The 12,788-nt window shown below is 48.9% G+C and overlaps 1 protein-coding gene across 3 annotated transcripts in view; it reads right to left on the bottom strand.

Annotated features, from left to right (window-relative positions):
- Nucleotides 1–12,788, bottom strand: part of LOC140426599 (uncharacterized) — a 68,906-nt gene that overhangs the window by 43,556 nt on the left and 12,562 nt on the right. For all 3 annotated transcript variants that reach the window (XM_072511560.1, XM_072511558.1, XM_072511559.1), the window contains exon 2: nucleotides 6,664–6,773. In XM_072511560.1, the coding sequence (XP_072367661.1) occupies nucleotides 6,664–6,773 (110 nt within the window). The remainder of the gene's footprint in view (nucleotides 1–6,663; nucleotides 6,774–12,788) is intronic.

Here is a 12,788-nt window from a genome sequence, read left to right as displayed (position 1 = left end):
GGCAGTGTTTCAGGGCTTTGGAGCAGTGGGGGAGGGGAAATTCCATGAGGGGGCGCATGCGTTCGGGGTCGGGGCCTATTATCCCATTGCGCACTACGTATCCCAAGATGGCTAGCCGATTAGTGCTAAACACGCACTTGTCCTCGTTGTATGTGAGGTTCAAGGCTTTAGCGGTCTGGAGGAATTTTTGGAGGTTGGCGTCGTGGTCCTGCTGATCGTGGCCGCAGATGGTTACGTTGTCGAGATACGGGAACATGGCCTGCAACCCGTGTTGATCAACCATTTGGTCCATCTCCCGTTGGAAGACCGAGACCAAATTTGTGACGCCAAATGGGACCCTTCGGAAGTGGTACAGTCGCCCGTCTGCCTCGAACGCTGTGTACTTGCGGTCACTTGGGCGGATGGGGAGCTGGTGGTAGGCGGACTTGAGGTCCACGGTGGAGAAGACCTTGTATTGGGCAATCCGATTGACCATGTCGGATATGCGGGGAAGAAGGTACGCATCTAGCTGTCTGTACCTGTTGATGGTCTGGCTATAGTCTATGACCATCCTTTGCTTCTCCCCTGTCTTTACTACTACCACCTGTGCTCTCCAGGGACTATTGCTGGCCTGGATTATGCCTTCCTTCAGCAACCGCTGGACTTCGGACCGAATAAATGTCCGGTCTTGGGCGCTGTACCGTCTGCTCCTAGTGGCGACGGGTTTGCAATCCGGGGTGAGGTTTGCAAACAAGGATGGGGGTTCAACTTTGAGGGTTGCGAGGCCGCAGATAGTGAGTGGGGGTATTGGGCCGCCGAATTGGAATGTTAGGCTCTGCAGGTTGCACTGGAAGTCTAATCCCAGTAATGTGGGCGCGCAGAGTTGGGGAAGGACGGAGAGCCTGTAGTTTTTAAACTCCCTCCCTTGCACCGTTAGGGTCACTGTGCAGAACCCTTTGATCTGTACGGAGTGGGATCCTGCAGCTAGGGAAATCTTTTGCGTACTGGGACGGATGGTCAAAAAACAGCGTGTTACCGTGTCGGGGTGGATGAAGCTTTCTGTGCTCCCGGAGTCGATCAGGCATGGTGTCTCGTGTCCGTTGATCAGCACCGTTGTTGTCGTCGTCTGGAGCGTCCGGGGCCGTGCTTGGTCCAGCGTCACCGAGGCCAGATGTGGTCGCAGTGTCTCAGCGTCTTCTTCGAACCCCGTGGAGCCGTCGATGCTGGGGTCCATTGTTGTCGTCCAAGATGGCGGCGGGGGTGAACAAAATGGCCACCCCCATGCATCGCACATGGCTGGGGGGGTCCCAAGATGGTGGCGGGGGTGGACAAAATGGCCGCCCCCATGCATCGCACTTGGCTGGGGGGTCACAAGATGGCGGCACCCATCCTCCCCTCGTGGTGGCCGGTGGCCTGCGGGTCGCACATGGGGCGCTGGGGGGGGGGGTTGGGGAGCGTTTGGGATGCGCTGGACTCTTTCTTCTCTGGGGACAGCGGCGACCCCCCGGGACCGGCACACAGCCGCGAAATGGCCCTTTTTGCCACAGCTCTTGCAAATCGCTGCGCGGGCCGGGCAGCGCTGCCGGGGGTGTTTCGCCTGGCCGCAGAAATAGCAGCGGGCCCCCCCGGGATGATCTGGCACTTTAACCGCGCAAGCCTGTGGGGGGGGGGGGGGGGGGGTTGTCGCGACGGGGGTCCACGGAGCCCAAGGGGCTGCCGCGCGGTCGGGGCCGTACGCGCGGGCGTTTTGCACGGCCACATCTAGGGAGGCTGCGAGGGCCCGTGCCTCTGAGAGTCCTAGCGACTCTTTTTCCAAAAGTCTTTGGCGGATTTGGGGAGAGTTCATACCTGCCACAAACGCATCGCGAATTAACATGTCCGTGTGTTCAGCCGTGTTTCCTGGCGGGCAGCTGCAGGCCCGTCCCAAAATTAGCAGCGCGGCGTTGAATTCATCTAGCGATTCTCCGGGACTTTGCCGTCTCGTTGCGAGTTGGTAGCGTGCGTAGACCTGGTTCACTGGGCGAACGTGGACGCTCTTTAGTGCTGCGAACGCCGTCTGGAAATCCTCTGCGTCTTCTATGAGAGGGAAAATTTCCGGGCTTACCCTCGAATGCAGGACCTGCAGTTTCTGGTCTTCTGTGATCCGGCCGGGGGCCGTTCGGAGGTAGCCTTCGAAACAAGTCTGCCAGTGTTTAAAAATTGCTGCTGAGTTCACTGCGTGGGGGCTGATCCTCAGGCATTCCAGGACGATCCTGAGCTCCATAGTCCTTTAAGCACGCTTAATAAATTGTAGCGCACAATGACTCACGAGAGACGAATAGAGATGAAGTCGATGAGGCTTTATTAAGCGTGACTTGTTTCCCGCAGTTCAGCAACAGACTGAAGCTGCGGGGAGAACTTCTGGTTCTTATACTCCGCCTTCAGGGCAGAGCTAGAGATCAACAGCCAACCAGGACCCGGGATCTGTCAGCCAATGACATCACGGCTTCACAGTCTCACATGACCCCTAATGCATACTACCACACACGGAAAAGGTTCTTCCGGATGGAACTTATAAGGCAAAGGCCAGGCTTGTGGCAAGGGGATTTGAAGAAAACTTAGAAGATCAGGATTTAAGGGTAGATTCACCTACAGCAGGAAAGGTTATTTTAAAGGTCTTCCCGGCTCTATTAGCCACAAAGGCATGGGAATGCAAATCTATAGATATAAAAGCTGCCTTTTTGCAGGGGAATCAGCTCCAGAGAGACATTTTTCTCCGTCCTCCTAAAGAAGCAGCTAACACAGAAGGGGTACTCTGGAAGTTGAACAAATGTGCATTTGGATTAAATGATGCATTTAGAGTCTGGTATTTTTCGGTAAGGTCAGTTTTGTTAAAGTTAGGCTGTTGCCAGTTGAAAGCAGATCCTGCAATGTTTTACTGGCACTATAAAGGAAATCCTTCTGCCATTTTTATGATGCATGTCGATGATTTTTTGTGGGGTGGGACTAGTGATTTTGAAGCTATTGTAATCTCTGGTTTGAGGAAAGAATTCAGGGTTGGAAGTCAGGCTTCCGGTGCATTTAAATATATTGGACTGGAAATTGGACAGACGAAGTTAGGGGCAACTTTTAGTCAGCAATCTTATTTGGAAAGCATCAGCCCAATAGCAATTAGTCGTGGCCGAGTTTCACAAAAAGATGCAATGGTTTCAAAGATAGAAAAAGAGCAACTGCGAAGTTTAATTGGGCAACTGAACTGGTTAGGTAGACAGACTAGACCGGACGTGAGTTTTGATGTCTTAGAGTTGAGTACAAAAATGAATGATCCCAAAGTGGAAGACATAATAAGAGCAAATAAAGCATTGGCCAAACTAAAAATGCAGGAGTGTGTTTTGAAGTTCCTGGTTTTAGGTGACCTTAGGCACTTGAAACTCATAGTTTATAGTGATGCGTCCTACGCAAATTTATGTGATGGGGTTTCAAGCACAGGAGGTTTTATAATTTTCCTTTTGGGGAATAATGGTAAATGTTGCCCTGCGTGTGTGGGAAACAAAGAAAATAAGGAGAGTGGTAAAAAGCACTTTGGCTGCTGAGGCGTTAAGCCTTGTAGAGGCGGTGGATATGGCCTTTTATATAAGTATGATATTGACAGTAATTTTGGGATTAGGGGATTTGGGTAATATACCTATTGACTGTCACATTGACAATAAATCCATGTGGGAAAATGTGCACTCTACAAAAAGTGTCAATGAAAAGAGGTTACGGATAGACATCGCAAGTTTGAAGCAGCTGTTGGGCAGAGGGGAAATAACAAAAAATTAAATGGGTCGACAGTCGCTATCAACTGTCAGACTGTTTTACGAAAAGAGGGGCGAGTTCACAGAAAGCTTTGGATATTGTTAATGAAGGGCGCTTGTTTCTGTGACTGTTTTTTTTCTTCTTTCTCGTCCCCCAAAAAAGGGGTGGAAATCATGTGTGTGTTTTGAGTTTCTTGAAATTTTGTTTTTACCTAATTTTTTTTTTCTCCAAGGAAGTGGAGACTGTTAAGTAATGGGTTAAGAGACATTGCAATTAGTTGTCTCGTTTATGTTAAGTATCCATTAATTGACACTGATATGTAAAGGGGCTTCAGGTGGCCTCTGTCCGGTGATGTATAGTTAGAGTTTTGTGCAAAGGCTGTTGGAATGAAATAAATGTGTGTTTGTGAAAAAGGAACGAAACTTTAGACTCATCATATCACAGCAACTAAAACATCTAACATGATAGAGTTCCCAGCAGAAGTGTAAGCTGACCAGAGCAGAGGTGTGAGGTGGAGTGGCGATGAACAGTGCCAGAGGAGGAGTGACAAGCATGTGCGGTGGGGATAAGCAGTGCAGGGGGGGAGGGGATAGATAGTGATGAGGGTAATAAGTGTGGGCTGATCAGTGCTGCGGGTATGAGGGGGAGAAGTGAACAGTGTTGAGGTGCAAGGGGGAGGGGGGGAGGTGTGTTGAGGGTGACAGGTGGAGGGGGTGTTCAGTGTTGGATTGACGGGTGGAGGGGGTGTTCAAGCGGTGTTCCATGAATATGGAGCAGTAGTAATGGGGAACAAAGAATTGGCAGAGGAACTGAAGAGGTACTTTGCATCAGTCTTCACCGTGCCATACCAGAACCACAAGAGAGTCAGGGGGCAGAGGTGAGTATAGTGGCCATTACTAAGGAGAAGGTGCTGGAAAAACTGAAAGGTCTGAAGGTGAATAAATCACCCGGACTGGATGAACTACACCACAGGGTCTGAAGGAGATTGTGTGTCACTGTTGGTTGTCTTTCAGGAATCACTGGAGTCAGGGAGGGTCCCAGAGGACTGGAAAGTGGCTAATGTAACATCCTTGTTTAAGAAGGGGAGGGCGGAAATTACAGGCCAGTTAGCCTGACTTTGGTCGTTTGTAAGATTTTAGAGTCCATTATTAAGAATGAAGTGCATGATAAAATAGGACTGTGTCGGCACGGCTTCATCAAGGGGAGGTCATGCCTGACAAATCTGTTTGAATTCTTTGAGGAGATAACAAGGAAGATAGACAAAGGAGAACCAGTAAACGTGATCCATTTGGATTTCTGGAAGGCCTTTGACAAGGTGCCATACAGGAGGTTGCTAAATAAGATGAGAGCACATGGTATTGGGGCAAGGTGCTGGCATGGATAGAGGATTGGTTGACTGGCAGAAGGCAGAGAATGAGAATAAAGGGATCTTTTTCAGGATGGCAGCTGGAGACTAGTGGTGTGCCTCAGGGGACTGTGCTGGGACCACATATTCACGATACACATTAACGATCTGGGAGAAGGAACTGAGAGCACTGTTGGCTAAGTTCACAGATGATACAAAGATATGTAGAATGTTGAGGAAGCAGGGAGGCTACAGAAGGACATGGACAGGATAGGAGAGTGGACAAAGAAGTGACAGATGGAAATGTGTGAGGTTATGCACTTCGGTAGAATAAATAGAGGTATAGTCTATTTTCTAAATGGGAAAGGCTTCGGAAATCAGAAGCACAGAGTGTCTTAGGAGTCCTAGTTCAAGATTCTCTTAAGCTTAACATGCAGGTTCAGTTGGTTGTTAGGAAGGCAAATCCAATGTTGGCATTAATTTCAAGAGGGCTAGAATATAAGAGCTGGGATGTACTGCTGAGGTTGTATGAGGCTCGGGTCAGACCTCATTTGGAATACTGTGTGCGGTTTTGTGCCCTGTATCTAAGGAAGGATGTGCTGGGCTTGGAGGAGGCCCAGAGGAGGTTGACACGAATGATCCTGGCTGTAATATGAGGAGAGGTTGAGGATTCTGGGTCTGTACTCGATGGAGTTTAGAAGGATGAGGGTAGATATCATTGAAACTTACAGGATACCGCGGGCCTGTATAGAGTGGACGTGGAGGATGTTTCCACTAGTAGGAGAAATAGAACCCAAGGGCACAGCCTCAAACTGAAAAGATGATTCTTTAAATCAGAGATGAGAAGGAATTTATTCAGCCGGAAGGTGGTGAATCTGTGGAACTCATTGCTGTAGAAGACTATGGAGGTCAAGTATCTGTGTCTCTTTGAAGCAGAGATAGATAGGCTCTTGATTAATAAGGGGATCTGGGCTTACGGGGAGAAGGCAGGAGAATGGGGATGAGACACATATCAGCCATAATCAAATGGCAGAGCAGACCCGGTGGGCCGACTGACCCATCAAATATCTCATGGTCTTATGGGGATGACGGTAGAGGGGGTATTCAGAGTTCGGGTGATGGATGGAAGTGGTGTTCAGTGCTGGGGATGTGGATGGAGGGGATGATGGGTGTAAGAGTGGGGGGAGGGGGGGGCGGGGGGCTGCAGCAGCCACAGCTCCCATGGATCCACTTCTAGAAATCCAGCTGAAAATCTGCTCCCCAGAACTTCCAAAGCCTTTGCGGCCCTCAATAGCAGTGGATTACCCAGCATTGACCTTTATCGGGCACGGAAGGGACGGGCCTATGTTTTCAAATGGGTGATGGGGCCGACCCTCATCGACTTTCCTTCCTCGATTGTAAAACTCAAAATGTGAACCTCCTTTAAGAACCATCCTCGCAGCCTAATATTAACTTTCTGCACTGAATTTTCCCGCCAATATTTGCAAAAATTTCCTTTTGATTTTTGTCGGTTCCGGAACAAGCATTTGATCTATTGGTAGGTCTAGTGAGTTTACACTTACCTTACAAGGCCACAATGGGAGTTAGTAGGTTGCGCCACAGAATAATTGGATGCTTTGCTGATAGAGTTTGCAGTTGGAGCCGGGATCCTATCGATATCGATCACAGCGACCTGCATAGGAGAGTGAGTACAGGTACGTGTTCAGTAGCAGAAAATGCAGTAGAATCTGGCTCATATTATATCGGGACAAAATGTTGTCACGTTAGCATATTTTGCCAACATGCGTCTGTTGAGGCAAAAAACATAAATAACTAAAATATGTCTTCATTCCAGATGGATTACTTCATGTTATTTTCCAACAGTGGCTGTTTGATATTTCTGCTGGAATTGTTGAAACATTCATGGAGTCTAACCCAGGAAGCCAAGCATTTGATTCCGGGTTTTACAATGCAAATGAGAGGTGAGACATCTTGAAGCAGTTTCTTTGCTTCATATTTGTTAAGAGCTTAGACGTCCCCTCCGGCTATTGTGGCTGCACTGTATAACGTCTGTACAAAAATGCACCATAGCAAGTCACCGAGACTTCTCCCACAGCACCACCAAAACCTGTGACCTATAAAGGACGAGGGCTTGGGGGCATCACCATTTGTAAATCTCCCTCCAATTTGGAAATATATTGCCGTTTCCTTTGCTGTTGCTAGTAAGAAGTCCTGGACACCCTTCCAGCACTGTAGGTGTACCCACATCACGCAGACTGTGGAGGCTTCAGCCACTTTCTCGAGGGAAATTAGGGATGAGCAATGAGTGTCAACTTTGCCAGTGACGCCCACATCCCGAGAATGAATAATGAAAAAAATATTTCCCCTCTTCCTTTTAGTCCTCTCTGTCATTCCATGGCTGTGAGATTCTATCTAAACTTGGCCTGTTTGGAAAAATAACACTGAGATTCTGCCGATCTCTGAATAAAGTTGTGACGCCTGTGCTCGTGAAAGTGTTTTGTGGGGACAACCCGAAACTACACAAGATGTGGTTACAGGCCATTGGACCCAACCGGCCAGTACTGGCATTTACCCTTCAGGCAAGAAAACGGTTTGACAAAAACAAAATACTGTGGATGCCGGAAATCTGACACAGAAACAGAAAATGCTGGAAGTACTCAACAGGTCAGGCAGCATCTGTTGAGGGAAAAGCGTTTGCTTTTCAGGCAGCATCTGTTGAGGGAAAAGCGTTTGCTTTTCAGGTCGATGAACTTTCAGTCTGTGAAAGCGAGTTTTGGTGGATACCCGATCAAACACAAGAAGGGCAATAGAAAGCATTGAAAGTTAACGAGAGAGGACTTCCGGTGCCGACCTGTAGGTGGAGGTCACACATTGGGTGGCTTCTGCTAGAGCTTTCACTTTTTGGCCTTTTTCACCCAGATTTGGGGGGAAATTTTATATGATTAATCTCCAGGAGAGTTGTGGTAACTAAAGGATTTCAAAAGCCCAACGAAAGAATATGGGATGAAAAGGAGCGAGCGATAGTCCGCCTGAGAGCTCGGGTTCGGTCAGTTCGGTGCGGAGTTCTGTTGGTGGTAAGGTGGCGGGAGCAAGCTCGCCGAGTGGGGTTGCACCCATTACGGTTGGCACACTGGCTGAGTGATGGCAGTGGGGTTTGAGCAGCAGTTCGCCAAGCATTTTGAGCAGCATGGGAAGGAGATGATGTCGTTGCTTAAACAGTGGGTGGATGATACACTGGTCCCGTTAAGGAGGCTCTTGGGAAGAGGTCAATGGTGGTGCGGGAGCAAGGAGAGGTGTTGAAGGGGGTGGTGGAGGCATTGTCGCGGCACAGCGATCAGTTCACCTCAATGGAAAGGAGCTGCGGAAGGTGGAGGAGAATAATAAAGGGCTGAGAGCCAAAGTGGAGAACCTGGAGAACAGGTCATGGTAGCAGAATCTGCGGATTGTGGGAATGCCCGAGGGGCTGAGGGCCCGAAGTAGACGGAGTACTTTGCGGAGATGTTCGCCAAGTTGTTGGCTAAGGAGAAGGACCCCTCCCTCCATGAGCTGGATAGGGTTTACCGGTCACTCCGGACCAAGCCAAAGGCAAATGAACCACCAAGAGCTGTGATAATCTGCTTTCATAGCTACCAGGTGAAGGAGAAAGTGCTGTGATGGGCAAAGCAGAATGGAGAGGAGAGGTGGGAAGGCAGTGCTATTTGTATATACCAATATCTCATGGCAGAGCTGGCAGGCGGCCTTCAATAGGACAAAGACAGCATTGTACAAGAGTAACATGCGGTTTGGTGTGATCTACCCGGAGAAGCTGAGAGTTACGCATAACTCCAAGAAATATTACTTTGAGATAGCAAAGAAGGCGGAGGCACTCATGAAAGCTGATGGACCGGGGCTGAACTGATTTTGGACTTTGTCTTCTCTCATGCTGTGGTTGTGAGGAGAGGATTTTGGGACATTGGGTAATATGTTGAGGTTTGTTTTGCTTTGTTTGCGGGTCTATTATGTTGGGTTGTTTTGGATGGTTTGGGTGTGGAGGGTGTTGATGTTGTTTTTTTTATGTGGGAGAGGGGTCTCTGGCAGGGGCTACCTCGCTAGCAAACACAAGCTGGCTAGTGAATGGGAGCGAGGTGGGGGGAAAGCCATAGCTATCGGAACCTGTGTGGAACGGTTTTGATGGGCTTGGGAGGTGTGAATATTGGGGGGATGAGGATTATGCAGAGAGTAATGGCTTCGAGAGGAAGTAGTAGGGGGGTTTCTGGGAAGGGAGGAAGGGGTAGCAGGTTGACAGTGGCTAGGGCTAGGGTTGGTCCCGTTTGCTGGGCAGGGCTGGGGACAGTGATCATGACTGGCAGGAGGGAGTGGGTGGGTTTAAGAGACTCCCGGTCCAAATGGTAACGTGAAACGTGCGGGGGTTGGGTGGACCGGTGTGGTAAACCACATACCCCTCCGCCAGGCGCCACCCTCCCCTCCCCCGGCGCTCCCAGCAGCAACCCCCCCAGGACCATCCGTCCTCCCACTGCCCACACCAGAGGATGAAGAGGATTTTGGCACGCTCCCGGAGTCACCGAAGACCAGACCAGCATCGGCATCGCCCCACCACTGTGTCGCTCCCAGCAGCACATCAAGGCCCCGGACCGGTTGAATCTCTAACTGGTCCACTGGACTTCAAAAGACATTTTTTTTCTCACAAAAATTGTACATGTAAAATTCAGCTGTTGTATATAATTCTCCACCACCCCAGCCGGACTCAATTTTAACATGGGGTGAATGTGGTAAACCACTGTTGCACCTATAATAGGTGATGTATGGCAAGACCTGTACTACAGGTACGACGGTAGTCTCTGCCTGCTGGCTCCGCCCACTAGGCAGAGTATAAATATGAGTGTCCTCCGCGCAGCAGCCATTTCACCAGCTTCTGTGGGAGGCCACACATCTTAGAGCAATAAAGCCTCAGTTGTATTCAACTCTCATCTTTGTGCAATTGATCGTGCATCAACCGGTGAAATGAGCGAGAGTCTTGTTGCATTTGAAGAACTTGAGAGGCGACGTGGTGCTGTTGCACTTGAGAGCGAAGGACCAGGTGAGGCTTCGGCAGGACTGGGTGAGTCAGGTGTTTCACTCAAAGTTCGGTAGCAGGGCTCGAAGGTAGGTAGCGATATTGGTAGGTAAGAGAGTGAGGTTTCAGATGGAGAAGGTAGTGGCGAATCGGGGGGAGGCACGAAATCATGACAGGTGTTTTGGAAGGGAGGTTGGTGGCATTGGTCAGTGTGTATGCCCCGAATTGGGATGTAAGGTTTATGAAGAGGATGGTGGCTGCCATACTGAATTTGGATACGCATCAACTAATTCTGGGTGGGGATTTAAATACAGTGTTGAATCCGAAGGTGGATCGGTCTAGGCCAGGCTCGCTGACCCCCTCGGGGGGGCAAAGGTGTTGGCTGTGATTATGAAGGAGATGGGGAAGCGGATCCGTGGCAGTTTTTGTATCCGGGTGTAGGGAGTATTCGTTCTTTTCGACAGTGCATAATCTGTAATCAAGGATCGGCTTCTTTATTATGGGGCAGTGGTTGTCGTCAAGGGGTGAGAAAGGCGGAATACTCGGAGATTGTTATTTTGGATCATGCTGCACATTTGGTGAATGTGGTCTTGGAGAAGGGGCCGGCACAGAGGTGTGGAGGTTGGATGTGGGGCTGCTAGCGGATCCGAATTTTGGTGTAAAGATGGGAAAGGCGATTGCTGACTATGTGGGGTTCAATAGGAATGGGGAGGTCTCATCATTGCTGGTTTTAGAGCTGCTGAAGGGGTAAGGCCATCTCGTTTAAAGCTCAGGTGGATAGGAAGGCAAGAGAGGAGCCGCAGCTGCTGATGAGGAAATCTTGGAAGTGGATGGGATGTATACAGAGTATCTCACTCCGTAACTTCTGATGAGTAGGAAAAAAAAGCTTCTACAGAATCAGGGGGCAGAGGTGAGTGTAGTGACCATCACAAAGGAGAAAGTTCTGGGGAAACAGAAATGTCTGAGGGTGGATAAATCACCTGGACCGGATGGACTACACCCCAGGGTTCTAAAAGAGATAGCTGAGGAGATTGTGGAGACATTGGTGGAGATTGTTCAGGAATCACTGGAGGCAGGGAGGGTCCCAGAGGACTGGAAAGTGGCTAATGTAACACCCCTGTTTAAGAAGGGAGGGAGGCAGAAGACGGGTAATTATAGGCCGGTTAGCCTGACTTTGGTTATTGATAAGATTTTAGAGTCCATTATTAAAGATAAGATCGCGGAGTACTTGGAAGTGCATGATAAAATAGGACTGAGTCAGCACGGCTTTGTCAAAGGGAGGTCATGTCTGACAAATCTGTTAGAGTTTTTTGAGGAGGGAACAAGGAAGTTAGACAAAGGAGAATCAGTGGCTGTGATTTATTTAGTTTTCCTGAAGGTTTTTGACAAGATGCCATATAGGAGACTGTTAAATAAGTTAAGAGCCTATGGTGTTAAGCGTAAGATCCTGGCATGGATAGAGGATTGGCTGACTGGCAGAAGGCAGAGAGAGGGGATAAAGGGGTCTTTTTCAGGATGGCAGCCGGTGACTAGTGGTGTGCCTCAGGGGTTTGTGCGGGGACCACAACTTTTCACAATATATACCAATGAACTGGAAGAAGGAACTGAAGGCACTGTTGCTAAGTTTGCAGATGATACAAAGATCTGTAGAGGGACAGGTAGTATTGAGGAAGCAGGAGGGCTGCAGAAGGACTTGGACAGACTAGGAGAGTGGGCAAAGAAGTGGCAGATGAAATAGAAAGTAGAAAAGTGTGAGGTTATGCACTTTGGAAGGAGGAATGGAGGCATAAACTATTTTCTAAATGGGGAAATGCTTAGAAAATCAGAAGCACAAAGGGATTGGGGGGCCCTTGTTCAAGAATCTCTTAAGGTTGAAGTGCAGGTTCAGTCAGCAGTTAGGAAGGCAAATGCAATGTTGGCATTCATGTCGAGAGGGCTAGAATATAAGATCAGAGGTGTACTTCCGAGGCTATATGAGGCTCTGGTCAGACCCCATTTGGAGTATTGTGAGTAGTTTTGGGTCCCATATCTAAGGAAGGATGTGCTGGCCTTGGAAAGGGTCCAGAGGAAGTTCACAAGAGTGAGCTCTGGAATGAAGAGCTTGTCGTATGAGGAACGGTTGAGGACTCTGGGTCTATACTCATTGGAGTTTAGAAGGATGAGGAGGGATCTTATAGAAACTTACAGGACACTGCGAGATCTGTCCAAGCCCTGGATAGAGTGGACATGGAGAGGATGTTTCCACTTGTAGGAAAAACTGGAACAGAGGACACAATCTCAAACTAAAGGGACGATTCTTCAAAATAACAATAATAATAACTTATTGACACAAGTAGGCTTCATTTAAGTTACTGTGAAAAGCCCATAGTCGCCACATTCCGGCACCTGTTCGGGGAGGCCGGTATGGGAATTGAACCCACGCTGCTAGCCTTGTTCTGCATAACAAGCCAGATGTTTAGCCCTCTGTGCTAAACCAGCCCCTGTATTCATAACAGAGATGAGGAGGAATTTCTTCAGCCAGAGCTTGGTGAATCTGTGGCACTCTTTGCCGCAGAAGGCTGTGGAGGCCAAAGCACTGAATGCCTTTATGACAGAGATAGATAGGTTCTTGGTTAATAAGGGGATCAGGGGTTA

Source organism: Scyliorhinus torazame, chromosome 7 (assembly GCF_047496885.1).
Source record: "Scyliorhinus torazame isolate Kashiwa2021f chromosome 7, sScyTor2.1, whole genome shotgun sequence".
Lineage (NCBI taxonomy): Eukaryota > Metazoa > Chordata > Chondrichthyes > Carcharhiniformes > Scyliorhinidae > Scyliorhinus > Scyliorhinus torazame.
Note: the sequence above shows the minus strand (reverse complement) of the source record. Positions and strands in the feature narration are given on the sequence as shown.